Source organism: Falco punctatus, assembly GCF_963210335.1.
Source record: "Falco punctatus genome assembly, chromosome: 1".
In the NCBI taxonomy this organism is placed as follows: domain Eukaryota; kingdom Metazoa; phylum Chordata; class Aves; order Falconiformes; family Falconidae; genus Falco; species Falco punctatus.
Window position 1 is genome coordinate 77,243,036 of NC_137580.1, and position 15,046 is coordinate 77,258,081.

A 15,046-nucleotide genomic window follows, 5' to 3' on the forward strand; every position below is an offset into this window, starting at 1 on the left:
CCTAAGCATGTTTTAAATAGTTGTTAACATCTTCAATGTGAACTGGCTTGATCTGGATGCAGCACATAGAGGGCTTGTTTTCCTTCCTTCTCAAGGCATGCTGTAAATCCAGCATTTTGGATGCTGCCAGCTCTGGAGGGAAAAGCCATGGCTCTGGAAGAGCCAGGACTCTATGGGCTGTGTACTACCAACAGGGAGACGGGTATTGGAAAAAAAATAATGAATTATTAAGGTAGTTCCCTCTGACATGGAGCCTAGCTTTGGGTTTAGTTCATGTTTTTGTTGAATCGTAAGAGCTATGTAAAGTTGGCAATGTTTGCGTGGTTAATACAAGTTAATGCATCGGACTTTATAGTTCTCGGGACTAGAAATGAGATGAAACATCACTGATATAAAATACTATTTTTAGATTGAATACAACAGACTATATTTATGAGAGAAAAATATACAAATGCTTGTAGAAGACTTTTATATATGGAGGACAGGCATAATCATACTAGCTGAAGCACTGTACATGTATAAAACAGATCTAGCCTGTGGGAATCTGCGCAGCGCCTTGTAATTTCTTGTGTGTTGGCAATGGCAATTTTTCCAGGGGCTTTGTCAGATTAAATTGGGCAACCTTGCTAAGATACACAGATAAAGGGATGGTGGTGTTCCCCTTCAAAGGGCTGTGCCTGCAAGTCATTGTGTAAGATCTCTGATGCAGGTGGTCTGCTAGTTGTCAACCCGGCATTATTAGGGGGCTGTTTTGAACTTAATCTATTACTGTTGTCGTCCCATTCCTTCTGTATTTAATGACACTTGCTCTCCCGTAGCAGCATTTTAATAGTCATGTGAGCCAGAAGGCAAATTTCCCTTGGAGCCAGGCCCAGGCATCTCCCTGATAACAGCACTGGGCTGACTCACCCCAGCAACCTCCACTGCCAGGCAAAGAAGTGTCACCTTCTGCAGCTGCTGGTAGCAACAGAGGCAGAGGTCTGTTTTCTCAAGGCTGTAAAACTTGCAGAACGCAGAGGTGAACCAACTCTAATCTAAGGTTGCACCAAAACACGAGCTTTTTTAAAAAATGCTTTTTAAAAATTTCTTTAATTTTTTTTATTTTATTTTTTTTTTTTAGTTTTTAAATTTCATGTTTAAAATGAAAGGCTGTGGTGCTGGCTTCCTCTGAAAATTACTCTGCTTAAAGAAACTGTTACAGAAGACGTATCGCTAGGCTAAGGAGAGAAGAACGCATGGTGAAGCAGCAGTATTAGCTTCCGTGCCAGTGGTGGTGGTCAAACCTAGTGAAGGAACTGGAGAACAGAGCCAAGAGCATGATTCTTGGTCCGCTGAGAAACTTCTTTCTTTTTAATCTTGAAGGGTTGTATCTTAAGGTAGCTTGTTATCAGCCAAACAGGGCTGCACGTCAAGTTAAGATCAAGTTTAGGTGAATGAGGAAAGATGAAAGGAAACATTTTATCTGTCAGATTTTTATTTTTTCTTGTCTCAGGAGAAGAATTAAGCAGGGAGCTGCTTGAGGCTGGTTGCATGTTCAGATAGGAATAGTTCTGTGGAGTGTGGTTAAGTGGTCACAGTTGAATGAAAAGTCACATGAATGATAAATCCGTGTATTGTGTGACCTTGCAATGTGTGACAAAGCTGTACCTCTGCATTAGGGAGGCTCTCAAACAGGAAAAGACGGTATGTTGAAAGTCTGTAAATTTATTCCTGACAATTGTGAACCTTTCAGACAGCAATAAGACTGGTGGAGCTAAACTTAAAGCCCTAAACCTTCTACTTCTACAGTGGAAAAGTCTTTATAAATTTTTATATAGGCTAGCTGCTTTTTTTAACTCTAGGAATATCCCGCAGCAGAATATTTTCCACCCGGGTAGGGTGACTTTATAAACACATATTTGAAAACCAGTCTAAATTCATAACAGCCTATAAAATAAGGGACATAATGTCCTTGACTGAATTCAATTAAACACATGATTTGTATTAAGGGTTCAGATGATCCATTATACTTTATTCATTTCTAATGGCAGAAAATTCTGAAAATACTTCCATTCATAGACTTAACAGGAGTGACTGGATTTCATAATGTTCTGTTCTAAATAATCAAACCTATAATTCTAAGAAACCTTCTGAAATAAAAATATACAAAGCATATGTTCAGCCAGACCCAGTAATGTGTCATCAGCATATTTTCATCTAAACTGGAAACAGAGATTTTTAGTAAAAAGCACCGCAAACTCTAGCTGGGCATACTTTATTGCTGCCTGCAAATTATATTTTAAATCCTGGCCCAAGAATAGTGATTTTTATTACTCTTCTCAGCACTGAGTGCCCATTAATGTAGTACGTGATTTATTCATTATTTTTTTCCTTATGTATTTATATGGGCAGGAAGACACTGTACTCATGAGTCTGAGTCATTTTTCCATAGGAATCCTGGAAAGATGGTGAGGAGGTGGTGCAGCGCACAAGCAGACAAACACACAGGCTTCCCAGAGGAAAGAAGGGATATGATTTAATCACCCCAAAGGAAATAAATCTACTGATTTGCATTTGATTTATGTTTTTGCTGCTTTGTTGTTATGCAAACCTGAATACATTTTGTAGGTCTGCTCATATCTTTCCCCTGCTGAAGGCAAAAGTAAATTTTAATAGTTTTGCCTGGGGATATTTTAGCATGATTTAATTGGGTATTTTTTGCCTAAATATTTAGCAATTTATAAAAGCATATGTACCTAAACATAAAACAGACACATGATCATTGCATGCTGGCTAACCGCATAGTCTTGAAGCTGCAAGTTTTACTCCCTGGAGTTTTCTTTATCTGAGACTCAAAGAGGTTGCGTAGTAATGCTGGTGACTGTCCCAGACAGCCTCGGGGAACCTAGATGGCTTTATTTTGAGATGGCTCCTATTTTTACCTGCAGCCCCACCCCTGAGAAGCTACAGTGGAAGAGAAGCACCAGACTTACTAAGGGTAGCTGAGCTCCTCCAGATACTAACATGGCTGTTTGCTTTGAAAACATTAGGGAATCAAGAGAAATGAGTTGGTAACGGATCTTCTCTGTGCCCTGTAATCTGTCCCACCTTAATAATCACAGACTAACTGAGCTTCAGCTCCTACTCACCACTTGCAAGAGGGAGGAGAGAGGGGCAGAGAAGTCAGAGGCATTGCTCGTTCTAGGTGGTGACGTGTCCCACCCTGCAAAGGCTGAAAAATGGTCTTGTTTCCTGAAGAAGATGGGTATCTTAGTATCTGTTTCATTTAAATTCCGATGGAAACAGGACATTACGTTGTCCACCAAAGGGATGGACCTCAGTGTGTACGATGGGTCTCACAAATTACTACAGGATCTGAAAGTTCTCGGATCCATAATTTCAACACAGCCTGTTTGGTGGGTTGCCTATCCAGTACAGTAAAGAGACTGGCAGGAGACCAGACTTTTGGAACCAAGTTGGATAACTGCTTCCAAATCTGTTCATCATTTTAAAAAAACAACCAAGAACAGAAAGCTAAGTTGCTGCATTCCAACAACCCCACCCCACCCCCCAAATTAGGTGGTATTTTCATGATCTTTTTTTAGCTGAAAGGTCAAAGCTCAACTGATTTAATGTAGATTAAACCAGCTTCTAGAATCTCTGCCTAAAAAAAAAGAACAGAATGGTGAAAAATGTGAAATGGGTTGTGAGGTGATTCTAGCATCATCTTGGTTACGTGCCCAGGTAGCTCACGGGTTTTTTGAAGGCTTTGCATCAATTTCTGCTTGCTCTGGGCTGGATAGGGTGCTGTTACCTAGATCCCCTTCTTTTTGATCCTACTAAAGAATGCTTCTTAAATTTTCTGATTTATTTTGACAGCTCTCTAGCCTTTTGAAATAATTCACTGTGTGTGTGATCCACCTCACCTCCACTGAAGGCTTTTTCCATTGGTACTATATGGAATATCGTACGCAATTCCCCTCCTGTTGCTGATTAGGCTGGCAGATGTTTTCGGTAGTCACAAGGCCTATTTAAAATGATGGAAATAATTTTATTTACCTAAGACAGGAGCAAGCTTTGATTTGTTTAGTGTTTCAAAGATTATTTGCTGTTGGCAGCACGATCCCATCTCCTTTGCAGGTTTCAGCTGACACTTCATGTGTCTAATCAGCAAGTGAAGCAATCTCACAAGGATCTGATGGAAGATGTAGAGGTTAGCCTGAGCTTTAGATCTGCTCAGATTCTTTCCAAGAGCACTCAGAAGCTGCGTGGTGTCTCATGCACCCCAGAAAGGCAACAGAGGACATCGCGGCTTACATCGTGCCCAGCTGGGATGCTCCAAGAGTGGGCTCTGACTGCTTTGATGTAGCAGGCAGTGATAAAGGCACGTTTCCCTGTCCATAGCCAGGTGGTCGCTGGACACACCAACAGTATGCAATAGCAGGCAGAAGTCCTTCAGGCCTGGCTGCCTATCCAGCGGGTACACTGCTGCTGGCTGTACAGCCACCTGTGGTGGTTTCTGACAGAGGCTGTACTTTGTCTTGATAAATCTAATGATTGTGTTTCTCATGGGTTGCATATTTGGACTCGGTTGCTGAGGTGGCAGATTTACCACTGTAGAAAGAACATACAGAAAGCAGTCTTTATTTTCAGCTGAAATAAAAATTATGAAGTACACAATGACAGCTGATAAAAACAATCACTTCCCTCTGGGAAACTTTTAATGGCAAAAACGTCTCTCCTGCTGTGTGCCTGTAATACAATCTTTGAACGGTACTAACTTATGTCTATTGGGCCAACATATTTTCCTGTTTTGTTTTTTCCTTTTTAGGCCAAAATTGGGTCTGGAAAGCTCATGGGCCCTAAAGGTGTTTCTGTGGATCGTAACGGACACATCATTGTAGTGGACAACAAAGCATGCTGTGTCTTCATCTTCCAGCCGAATGGGAAAATAGTCACTAGGTTCGGTAGCCGAGGAAATGGTGACAAGCAGTTTGCAGGTACACTTGATGGTAATATGTAAATCCCCTTTTCTTGCCTCTTCTGCTCACATTTGCATGATGTTTGAGCATGTTGAAGACGCTGGATCCTACTCATTTTTCCTGTGGGCAAAAGGTTCTACGAAACATACAGCTCTTATTCACTTCACCATTTGTTTAATTGATTAGGAAGACTGCAACATCTGTTCTGCAAATGTAGCTGTAACCAGATTGTTTTCTCTTACCTCTCTGTGCCTGGAAGCATTTCAGATCAGTGACCCAAGGAAGACTGATCTTAACTAGCATTTTATAAATGCTTTGTAATGCCCACACTCAGCTGTACATGATAATCAGCTTAAACACCATGCCTTGTGTTTCCAGTGATCAGATACAAATTAACCAATGCCATAAGTGGTATCTTCCCATTAGAAAATTAGTGTAATGGGATAGTGTTAAGATTGAGATCTAGAAGACATAGTTATGCAAACGGAAAATGCCAGTTTGGGGAAATTGCCATTTATATTTAACCCACTGCTTGCACATGGTGTCTTTCAATTAGAACATGCAATTAAGTTGTTTGTTTTTTTGTTTGTTTTTTTTTTTTTAAATAACGAACTGACATCTTTTGAGTGAATAGCTGTTCTTTCAAAATTCAAAATGAAGATGCCAAATTACATCTGCAGGTCATTTTGCAGGTGTGCAAATATCCAGAGTGATATGTAGTTATACATTGGTCTGATGGTCTGACTGTTTCACAGCATAAGAAATAGCATCAGTGGTATAACTGCTGTTATCTTAGTTGAGATCTTTTGCAATGTGTTACGGCACAAGTGCTATATATAGAATTTATGAGAGCTTTGGCTCTAACACATACATCTAAGTGTCACCAAAATTTTGTGGGTATGTCCAGTTTCTTTCATTTTAAAATTTGCAAGAATACCTCCTGAAAATAAGTGTGCAAATACTGTGTAACTGCATTTGAGAAAGGCACCACCTCTTCTTGGTGGTAGGCTACATAACACAAATGAATTGTCATTACTTGAATGTTTTCAGTGTAAAGGTTTTCACCCTTTTTATAATTTACACTGATGTACCGTGAAAATTGAAACTGAGTTCTGATCTGTTTAATAACTCAAAATAGCACCAATTATTTTGATTCAGGTACTTGCCTGTTTTCAAGTTACCATTTCTATTAAAGTTTGCGCACATAGTTTCAATACATAAAGTAAAAATTGCGCTTTTTTTCCCTGAGAGTGTTCTTCTAAGTAATTTTGTATTTATCCTAAAATTTCTTTGCTCAAATGCTTGTAAGAAGTGAGCACAAAGCACAGAAGATTTCAATTAAGATGTTACATCAACATTTTTGAGAGCTACTTTCAGTGTACCCAACTTTATGCCTAAGCACTACATGCTTTGTCTTGTTAATAAGCACATAAATATCAACATAGTCATCTGTATATGAGAGGAAAGAATAAGAAATTATTAGATAACACTAGCTGACAACTGGTTGAAATAGAAATTTTGTTTTCAAAAAGGCATGCTGAGCTTTTTAAAACATTAAATGGAATCACTCTTAATTTAAGATTGATATTTCCAGTGTGACTATTATTGCTCAGAAGCCAAATACAATATTCTGGCAGGCTGATTTTTTTATTATTATTATTTAAGCAAACTTTTTGATGTAGTGGTATTATTTATTCTTTTTTCTTTCTCTGCATTGCAGGTCCTCATTTTGCAGCTGTAAACAGCAACAATGAAATTATTGTTACAGATTTCCATAACCATTCTGTCAAGGTACTGTCAATTAATGGAAAATTGGAAAGCTTTTTATTTTATCATGGTACTTTCTTGGGGAAAATAAAGAATTGTTAAAAACAAAGAGATCACACTCTATATGTATGAGGTGTGATACAAGGATGGCATAATGAGACCTTTGCATGAAGTGCATTGCTTAACGGAGATATAATCCTCTACCTCTGGTGCCACTATAATGTTCTCTAATTCAGTTGCTTAAACATAAGATGTACCTGAGATAAATAATATCAACTTTGTTATTTTTATTAACTCTCTGCTAAACCTCTTATTTACCCTATCTTCTTTCCTATTTTAAGTAAGTCTGTTAACTGCTTTTGAATTTCACAGTAAAAACTTGCCACATTTCTAGTTGAATAAAACTATAACGAAGTAAAGACACCTGACAATTTTTAATTCCATACCTATAACCTTTAAGATCAGTGGATCCATTTACAACCCGATATTCCTAACTGTGTAACAGAGACCATCAGTTTTCATCTAGTATCTCCTGCACCGGGCAGAACTGGTCCTTACCCCCACGGGAAGTCCTGTCTTGTGGCCTGTTGAACAGTCATGGTATATTTGTTTGTCCAATAACAAACAAGACAAGGATACATGAGGATGAGATGTCATGTGGTGGAAAAGGCATACGAAGGAGCTACAGGCCATTTCAGAAATGACTCACCTGTGCATGTTTGTTTTCAGGCCATGACATTACCTTTCAGTCACTTTCTGCGCTTTTTCCCTCCCTCAAGACGCAGCAGCTGCAGCAGCAGCAGTACTGTCCTGCCTGGCTTCTCAGGCCACGTGTGCTGGTCCATGCACCAGTGAAATCCCTGGGATTTCACCTTACAGCTGCCTGGTCTGGTTGAATGGAAAGATGAACCCTCAGTCCAGTTCGTCAGTGTTCATAATTGAAACGATCAAGCTTACGTATTCACCCAGAACAGGGAATCACTGAGCGTAGGCACCCTCATGTCCTGAGTGCTGCTGAATCCTCCAGCTTTTGAATAGTGACCTGGCTCTTGTATCCTCTTGGAATTAGAGAGGAAGTAGCAACTACAACAACGAAACTGAGACCGCTGCAGGAGCCCTGAAGATTATTTACATGGATTAGCAGCAGGAGGCCTATGACTCCATAAATTACCCCTCCACCAGCAGGGCTTGCCGTAGTAACAAGAATGCCTGGAGGGAGTTAACAACAAGGGCAAACAAAAATGAAAAAAGGCAAGTGAAGAGATGTAAGAAGTGTGGCATCTTGGTGAATTTATAATTACTGCATTCTTAATGAGAACAGAGCGTCCCCATCTCTCCCTGGTGTGACTCAATGGGGTCCAAATGTTATTTGTTACAATTTGGTACTAACTGGAAAAGATTCTTATTTTTGTAGTGTTCTCTAAATTAGTACAGATAATTGTTGACACTCTGAAGAGTAATTTATAATCTCAGTGATGCTCTTGTTTTTTTGTTAGATGGTGGGGAAAAGAGTAGAGAGTACATTTCATTTTAAATAATAAATTTATAGGTAAATAAATACATTTCACTCTTATAGGTCCTAAAGCCTCTTCCTGCCACCAGTGTCTCGAATTAAATATCCTCACTCGGCAACATTAGCCTCCCTCCCCCATTAAGCTTCAAGCACGTTCCTTCCTTCAGACATCTTCTACGGAACATCCTACACAACGTAGACTTCTCTCTCATTTGGCCACTCGCCACCCACATTTTAACCCAGAGAGACAGCACTACATCTTTGCCTGTTGGTTTGGTTTTGTTGTTTTAGTTGACTTTTTTTCTACTTTAATCATCTGAGGCACCAACCCAGTACTTCATTAATTTACTCCCCTAAGTGCTTTTTCTCTGTTCACTGTGGGTGCTCAAGAAGAGGATGATTTCCTCACATCTTCCACTTTATTAGCACTTAAGTGTGCACTTGCCACTTGTCAGGTCCTTGCGTTTTGGGCAAGGCGCAGCTGGTCTCTACGAACAGTGTCGGACCTTGTGGCCAGCTGGGCCTGGGTCTGGGATGAACCAAAACAGATGTCTCTGGTACTACGTAAATGATGCATCCTGTATCTCACTTGGTCCCCTTGGTGCATGCACGTCACGGGCAGAACAGTCATTCATCGGTTCCAGCTTTCTGCTGCCTAAACCTGTTACCGTCACAGAGAATTCAGCTGTGGAACTGTCTGTACAGAGAGCAGCACGCCGGGATTCCCGGTGTTCGTTGGTGAATGTCAGAGAAGAGCGCAGCTGCTCAGTTCTCTTTCTGTAGGACTGACTCCCAGTGCTGTGTCTGCCCTCAGCTGCTCTTAATTCGAGATGCACAAGCTGTAGAAGGGCTCCTGGGGCCCTCCACCTCTGAGCTAATCCAGATCCTATGGGAGAAGGGAAATACTGTGTAACGGAGCTGGAGGGAGAGCTGGGCATCTTTTGTCCCATCTGCAATGTGCATGTGTGTAGGGGAAGACTCTGCAATTTCTAGCTTTGTTAACAGATGAACTGGTAGTAGTAGATTAGTAATATTTGGTATGATGCCATATTCAGGATTTTGTTTTAACCCATACAGGTATTTAACCAGGAGGGAGAATTCATACTGAAGTTTGGATCAAATGGAGAAGGAAATGGACAATTTAATGCACCAACTGGAGTAGCTGTAGATTCTAATGGAAATATTATCGTAGCAGATTGGGGAAACAGCCGAATACAGGTAGAAATTTCTGTATTGCAAAGGTGCTTGATCAGGAAAACTAGTGGATTAATAACTCTGGCCATTCAAGTCTTCAGACTTCCCAAGAAACACAATAGTGGCATTATAAGTGATGTGGTTTCTAACGCAGTCTTTTACGTGCCTCATCGCTGGTCTGTCCGCTTTTAGAACTGGTGGTGTCAGATCATGGACCTCCCCGTGTGACTGCTAGCAGTTCAGGTGGTTACTGTGACCAAGGCTTTTGTCTCCCAAAAAGTTCCCTAAAAGCTGTTTGATGACTTAGGAGGCTTGCTGACATGATAGTGATTTATAATCACCGTAACAGAAGATTGGAGACGTGGTGGAAAACATGAACAATCAAATGATCTGTACAGACCCTGAGGCAAATGCAGCAGGTTTTTATAATCTTTTTAAAATCCTGAGAAAATACTCTGCTTTTAATTTATGAGAGTTGCACTCTTTCTGTCTTTCAAGTGCTAATCACCAAGTCTTCCTACTTGCCAAAGAATATCTGAGTGAATGTATTATTTTCACTGAATATAAAAATGAGGGAGCTGCTTATGCGTTGTTCTCAGGAAGCAGTGTCAACAGCGTAAACAAATTCCTGGTTTTTCTCTGTGTGGGAACCTAAGAGTCACGGTAGCCACAACAGTAATATTTGTTAGGAAGACAAGGTGTTGGCTGAGTTCCTGATTGAGTTTGATTTATTGTAGTTTACTATTTTGAGAACAAGGAACAGCCAAAGCGCTCTTTTTATTATTATTTCATTACATGTTTAATTCTTGCCAAAGATCCTGGCAGCTTTAATTAGTTCCTTTTAATAAGAAAATACATTTCTATATCAACTTGTATATTATCAGAATAACAGATCAGATTATGCCCTTGTTTATTGTAGTGTGTATCAACCATTTCTGAAATGAGAAGTGTAATTGAGAGCAGACTTGCATCCTCTTATTTTCCTTTTTTTTATTCATAACATTTATTCTGTGCTTTCTCACCCTCAAAGGTTTTTGACGGAAGTGGATCATTTTTATCCTACATTAACACCTCTGCTGACCCACTGTATGGCCCCCAAGGTCTGGCCCTTACTTCAGATGGCCACGTTGTAGTTGCAGACTCCGGAAATCACTGCTTCAAGGTGTATCGATACTTACAGTAGCAATGAGCTGGGGAACTGGATAATCGTCCACCCTTAAGACAAGACTGGTCCTAGAGATCCAATGCAGGATATCTCCTACTTTGAGTTAATTTTTAATAATGAAGGAGTCTTTTACGGACTTCTTGTGTTAATTTCCAAACTTACCTTGTTTACATAGGACTTGCACCTCTTACGTTTCTCACTGAACTTTTTGTTGCAAGGGTTAATACACAAAATCCTCTTTAACTGAATTCATAAAGACAACGTGATATTAAATGCAAACTGCAACTAATGGAACTGGAATTAATTAATTAGGCAAAAATGAGAAACATTTGGGAAAAGTCCCCAAAGCTTTTTGAAGACTGCGAAAGGTAGCTCCAGCTGAGAGCTTCCAAATTTGAAGAATTATCGTTGTTATGCATTATTTAACCCAGAGGTGATCCTGGGAATCTTCTAAATCTCATTATCATGGTAGGTATTACACTTTTAACATTCTTCAGTCTTACTATCTATAACAAGTAGGTCCTTTTAGTATAAGGTTAAGTCTCACAAAATCCGTCTAGCTCTAACTGTCAGACCTAACACAGCTCAACATTTAGCACTATGAGAATCAATGCAAATTCCCTACTTGTGTGGGATTAATGAAGGATTGTTTCACGTGCTTGTTTTTCACTTTTCCTCTTGCTCAATGTGCTGGAAGGACTTTGCAGAGACCTGACATTTCTAAAGCTCTGGAAACACTTAATTGTAGTGATATATTAGTGAGAGCTGAATTTCTGTATAACAACAGACCTTTTGACACCAAACTAGTTCGTTAGGATCAGGGTTATTACAATGTCAACTCAATTAACCTCATGTGTGCCACTCTTTCGTATGTGTTCATTGCCATGTTTCCTTAAGGCAACTCACTGTATTAACTAATAAAATAAAATGCAGCATCACACAGGACAGAAAGCCAGAGAGGTACCCCTATGGAGGACCTACATTATACAGCCAAAGGAACTGTGGTAAACAGAGGTTGTATAGGAAAGCCAAGGGTTACCAAAGCTATTTCTTTTTACATGAGAAAAAAAAAAAAAACAAAACACTGCGAACAAGAATTAATTTGAACCAATTCCTGAAGTCCTTCATCAAAGGGAATTTTGTTAGAGGACAAAATAAGGACTGTGAGATTTGTTCCAATTTGTTTGTATGTATGTATGTATGACTGATTGACACAAAAATAAAAAAAAGTAAATGTAGGTTATTTCAGCAAACTGGAACGTTTGTATGCCATTTGACAATGGCAGCACTCTGAAAAATGTCCCTCCTTCTTCCTGCCAGATCTCTCTACTGTGTTCTTTGTTGAGGTATTAATTTAATTGGAAATGCTTACACTCATGGTTCTGTTTTTAGTATTTTTTAAGTGTGAACTTGTCCTTTTTAAAGTAGCATTTGCTTTATTCTTTTTTTGAAATCCAATGGTCAAAGGATGAATTGGTACCATAGCCTAACACAGATAGAGTGGTGCTCACTCTTAAACCTCGTTTGAGGAGCTGGTGAGCTTGCTGCCAATGCCAACAATAGCCTGGGAAGCACTGTCTGTCTTTTCTCATTTTTAGGGCCTTGAAACAAAAGGGCACTGGGTCAGGAGCAAGGGAGTATTTTAAGCATGTTTGCAAAATGGAAAGAAATCTTTGTTATATTACTCATTATAAGTATTTGTCTTATTTCTAAAAGGTTAAGGTTGTTGTTTCAATGAATTTGAGAAAACCTAATGGTTTTTTTTGTAAAGATGCATTTTACTTGTAAAAATGCAGACCTGAAGGTTCTTAAATGTGGAGTTTGTCTGTTTTTTATTACCGTTTCTTAAAGATATTTCCTCTTCTTTCCCTTGTTTATTTTCTGCACATAGAGCCAATTTACAAATTCTCATGCAAAGATAAGTTTCCTTATTTCATTGGAATAAATATTCTGTGTATCAGGCTTAAGGTTTGGACTATATAATGTAGCTAAGAAACTGGTGGTAACATTTTTGAAACGTTAAAATTCAAGTTTGTTATTACCGAGAGAATATAGTATCCTCTGCTTGAACTGAGTTTGTCCTAAAATTCTGAAGATGATATCTCAGTCATTACACAATAAACTGTCCTATCAAAATTTAACAAAGTTGTAAATCAAATTTTCTGATGATCAAGTAATTTCCTTTGAAGTGTCCTTACAAGCAACCTTCTGGCAAACAAACAATTTCTGACATTGGAATGCCCTTAAATGGCAAATTTCTCAATGAAGAAAAGGTACGTAGCGTTTTAACTGTATTTATTAACAAAGAGAAGAGGTTACACAGGTTCTTCGAGATGAAAACTTTAAAAGAAAATGAGACATGTGCTGTTGCTGTCAGTTATGGATAATATTAATCAAATCTAGTTCCAAATTTGGATTGTTATAGTAACATTTTACTAAATTTGCATGGTTTCCACACAGGAAACATTGCCAAATCCTCTGCTGCCAGAAACTCTGAGAAGCACAGAAGTCAGACCCGAACCTGTACATCAAAACATATATACTTAAGGCTGTCCTATTCCATGTATGCACTTTTCTTCAAAAGATTTTCAGTCCCCTGACTTGTTTGCCAGGATTTTGTATAACCTGTGTCAGTCCAGTGCATCCTGATCAAACATGGAATTCTGCACACAAGCCCCTTACAATCCGGCTAACAGCTGTTAGGGGCAACGTGGATTTTTTTCTTAAGACTGAGTAGTATTTTGGGTTTTCAGACATTATCATCACCGAAGCACTTTACTGCATCTGAAAAACGTCACTAATTTGGAGTTCCTTGTGATAGCAAATACTGCCAACTACAATTTCAAATTCAGTGGTATAGGGCATTCCCTGCCAAAGTCTGACCTTATCTGCCTGGCAGCAGGAAACTGAGAAACACATTGCTGTTCCGGTGCTGCTGAAGCCAACTTCGCTAAAGCCCTTGGCTTACAAACCTTACAAAGAGCAACCAAAGCAGAAATTCTCTTCTAAAAAGCTGGCACGTATTTTGCTCATCCAATTAAGCGAACATCAAAATTGCACTACTTGATTTGCTGAGTTGTTAGCATTTATTAAAGGCTTTATAGGCATTCTGCTGCCAGATTTCAGGTATAACCAAATGTTCCCTTGACTTCCCTGGAATGCTAATTGACTAGCAGCACAGCATGAATGGTGAAAGTATGTGCTTCTTTTAACTAATCTTCAACTCAAAAGTAATCTCAAAAGGTTATCAGATCTTGTGTAATTTGGAGCATTTTAGGACAAACTAGCCGACTGTATTTTCATTGTTTTGTGACTAAAATAAAAGGATCTATTCAGATAAATCCAATATAAACAGTAGGGGATTTTTACATAGGCTAAACCAGCAGCAATGTAGCTGAAAAAGAAAAGAAAAGAAAAATGGTTTAGGCAAGCATTTGCCTAATGTAGATGGAGAGTTATTTATTAGTAAATGCTCTTCTGTTCTGTAAAAGCTTTCGATTTTATGTCAATATTTTTTATAACGAAGGATCTAGTGTTGCCATAATGAGAACTATAAGTGCCCAATATATCGTGTTTGTTATAAAGAAATTACTTTCAGTTGTGGGTTACAGCTAGTTATGAAATCATGATGTACACTGAAAATTTTCTTCAAGAGCTGTGAGTAGTGATTGTTTTGGCCCGTTTGTAATGAGTGCATGAAAGGTATTTGTGCTACGAAGTAGGAAGGTTCCTAATGGGTTATTTCTGATGAATGTACAGCACTTCAGTTGATGTTTGTGAGCAACACGGCCTTAACCCTGACACTTTTGCTTTGGCTTTATGACATGGGAATGTTCCCCAAGCTGCACGGTGTATGGCAGTAGCCCCTGTTAGAAACCTCTACTAGTTGATACGCTGCAGCTTTCCAGTTCTGGGAGTGAGTCTGTCTTTTTATTTTTTTTAAGATGTTTGTACATTCCATCTTTGTACGTCAATCTCATATGTTTTGTGTTCATGTCAGCCTTGCACTCTCTTGACACTCATAATGAAATATTCTTCTCACCTGTTTATGGGGTGGCTTCTTTTGTTGTTTTTGTTGGTTGTTTTTGTTTTTTTTTTTTAATCCCTGTGAGGCTAAATACAGACTTTGTCTCCTTAAGGTCAAGGATGAAAGACTTGCATCAACGTGTTTGTGTGTGTGTGTGTGTGTGTGTGTGTGTGTGTGTGTGTGTAGTTTTAGCTTCCTGTGTGCCACGGTATTCTTGATGCTTTAGCTGACAATTAAAAAAAAATTACTGTCTTGGAAATGTAGGAAAACCAGAGTCAAATGTGTACCTTTACCACGCACAAAAATTTCAAATAATAAAAATAAAGCTTGTTTCCTCTGTTATTTTCATGGTTGAGGATTTATTTTTCATATGTCTCATACTCACTGTCCCTAACAATAGCTCCATAATGCAGAAAGAT

The 15,046-nt window shown here is 38.9% G+C and overlaps 1 protein-coding gene across 13 annotated transcripts in view; it reads left to right on the forward strand.

Moving 5' to 3' along the window:
* TRIM2 (tripartite motif containing 2) overlaps positions 1 to 14,969 on the forward strand; it is a 129,178-nt gene extending 114,209 nt beyond the window's left edge. For all 13 annotated transcript variants that reach the window (XM_080384896.1, XM_080384888.1, XM_080384898.1 and 10 more), the window contains 4 exons: positions 4,811 to 4,979; positions 6,682 to 6,752; positions 9,319 to 9,459; positions 10,466 to 14,969. In XM_080384896.1, the coding sequence (XP_080241022.1) occupies positions 4,811 to 4,979; positions 6,682 to 6,752; positions 9,319 to 9,459; positions 10,466 to 10,618 (534 nt within the window). In that variant the 3' untranslated portion in view covers positions 10,619 to 14,969. The remainder of the gene's footprint in view (positions 1 to 4,810; positions 4,980 to 6,681; positions 6,753 to 9,318; positions 9,460 to 10,465) is intronic.
* The last annotated feature ends 77 nt before the right edge of the window (positions 14,970 to 15,046 follow it).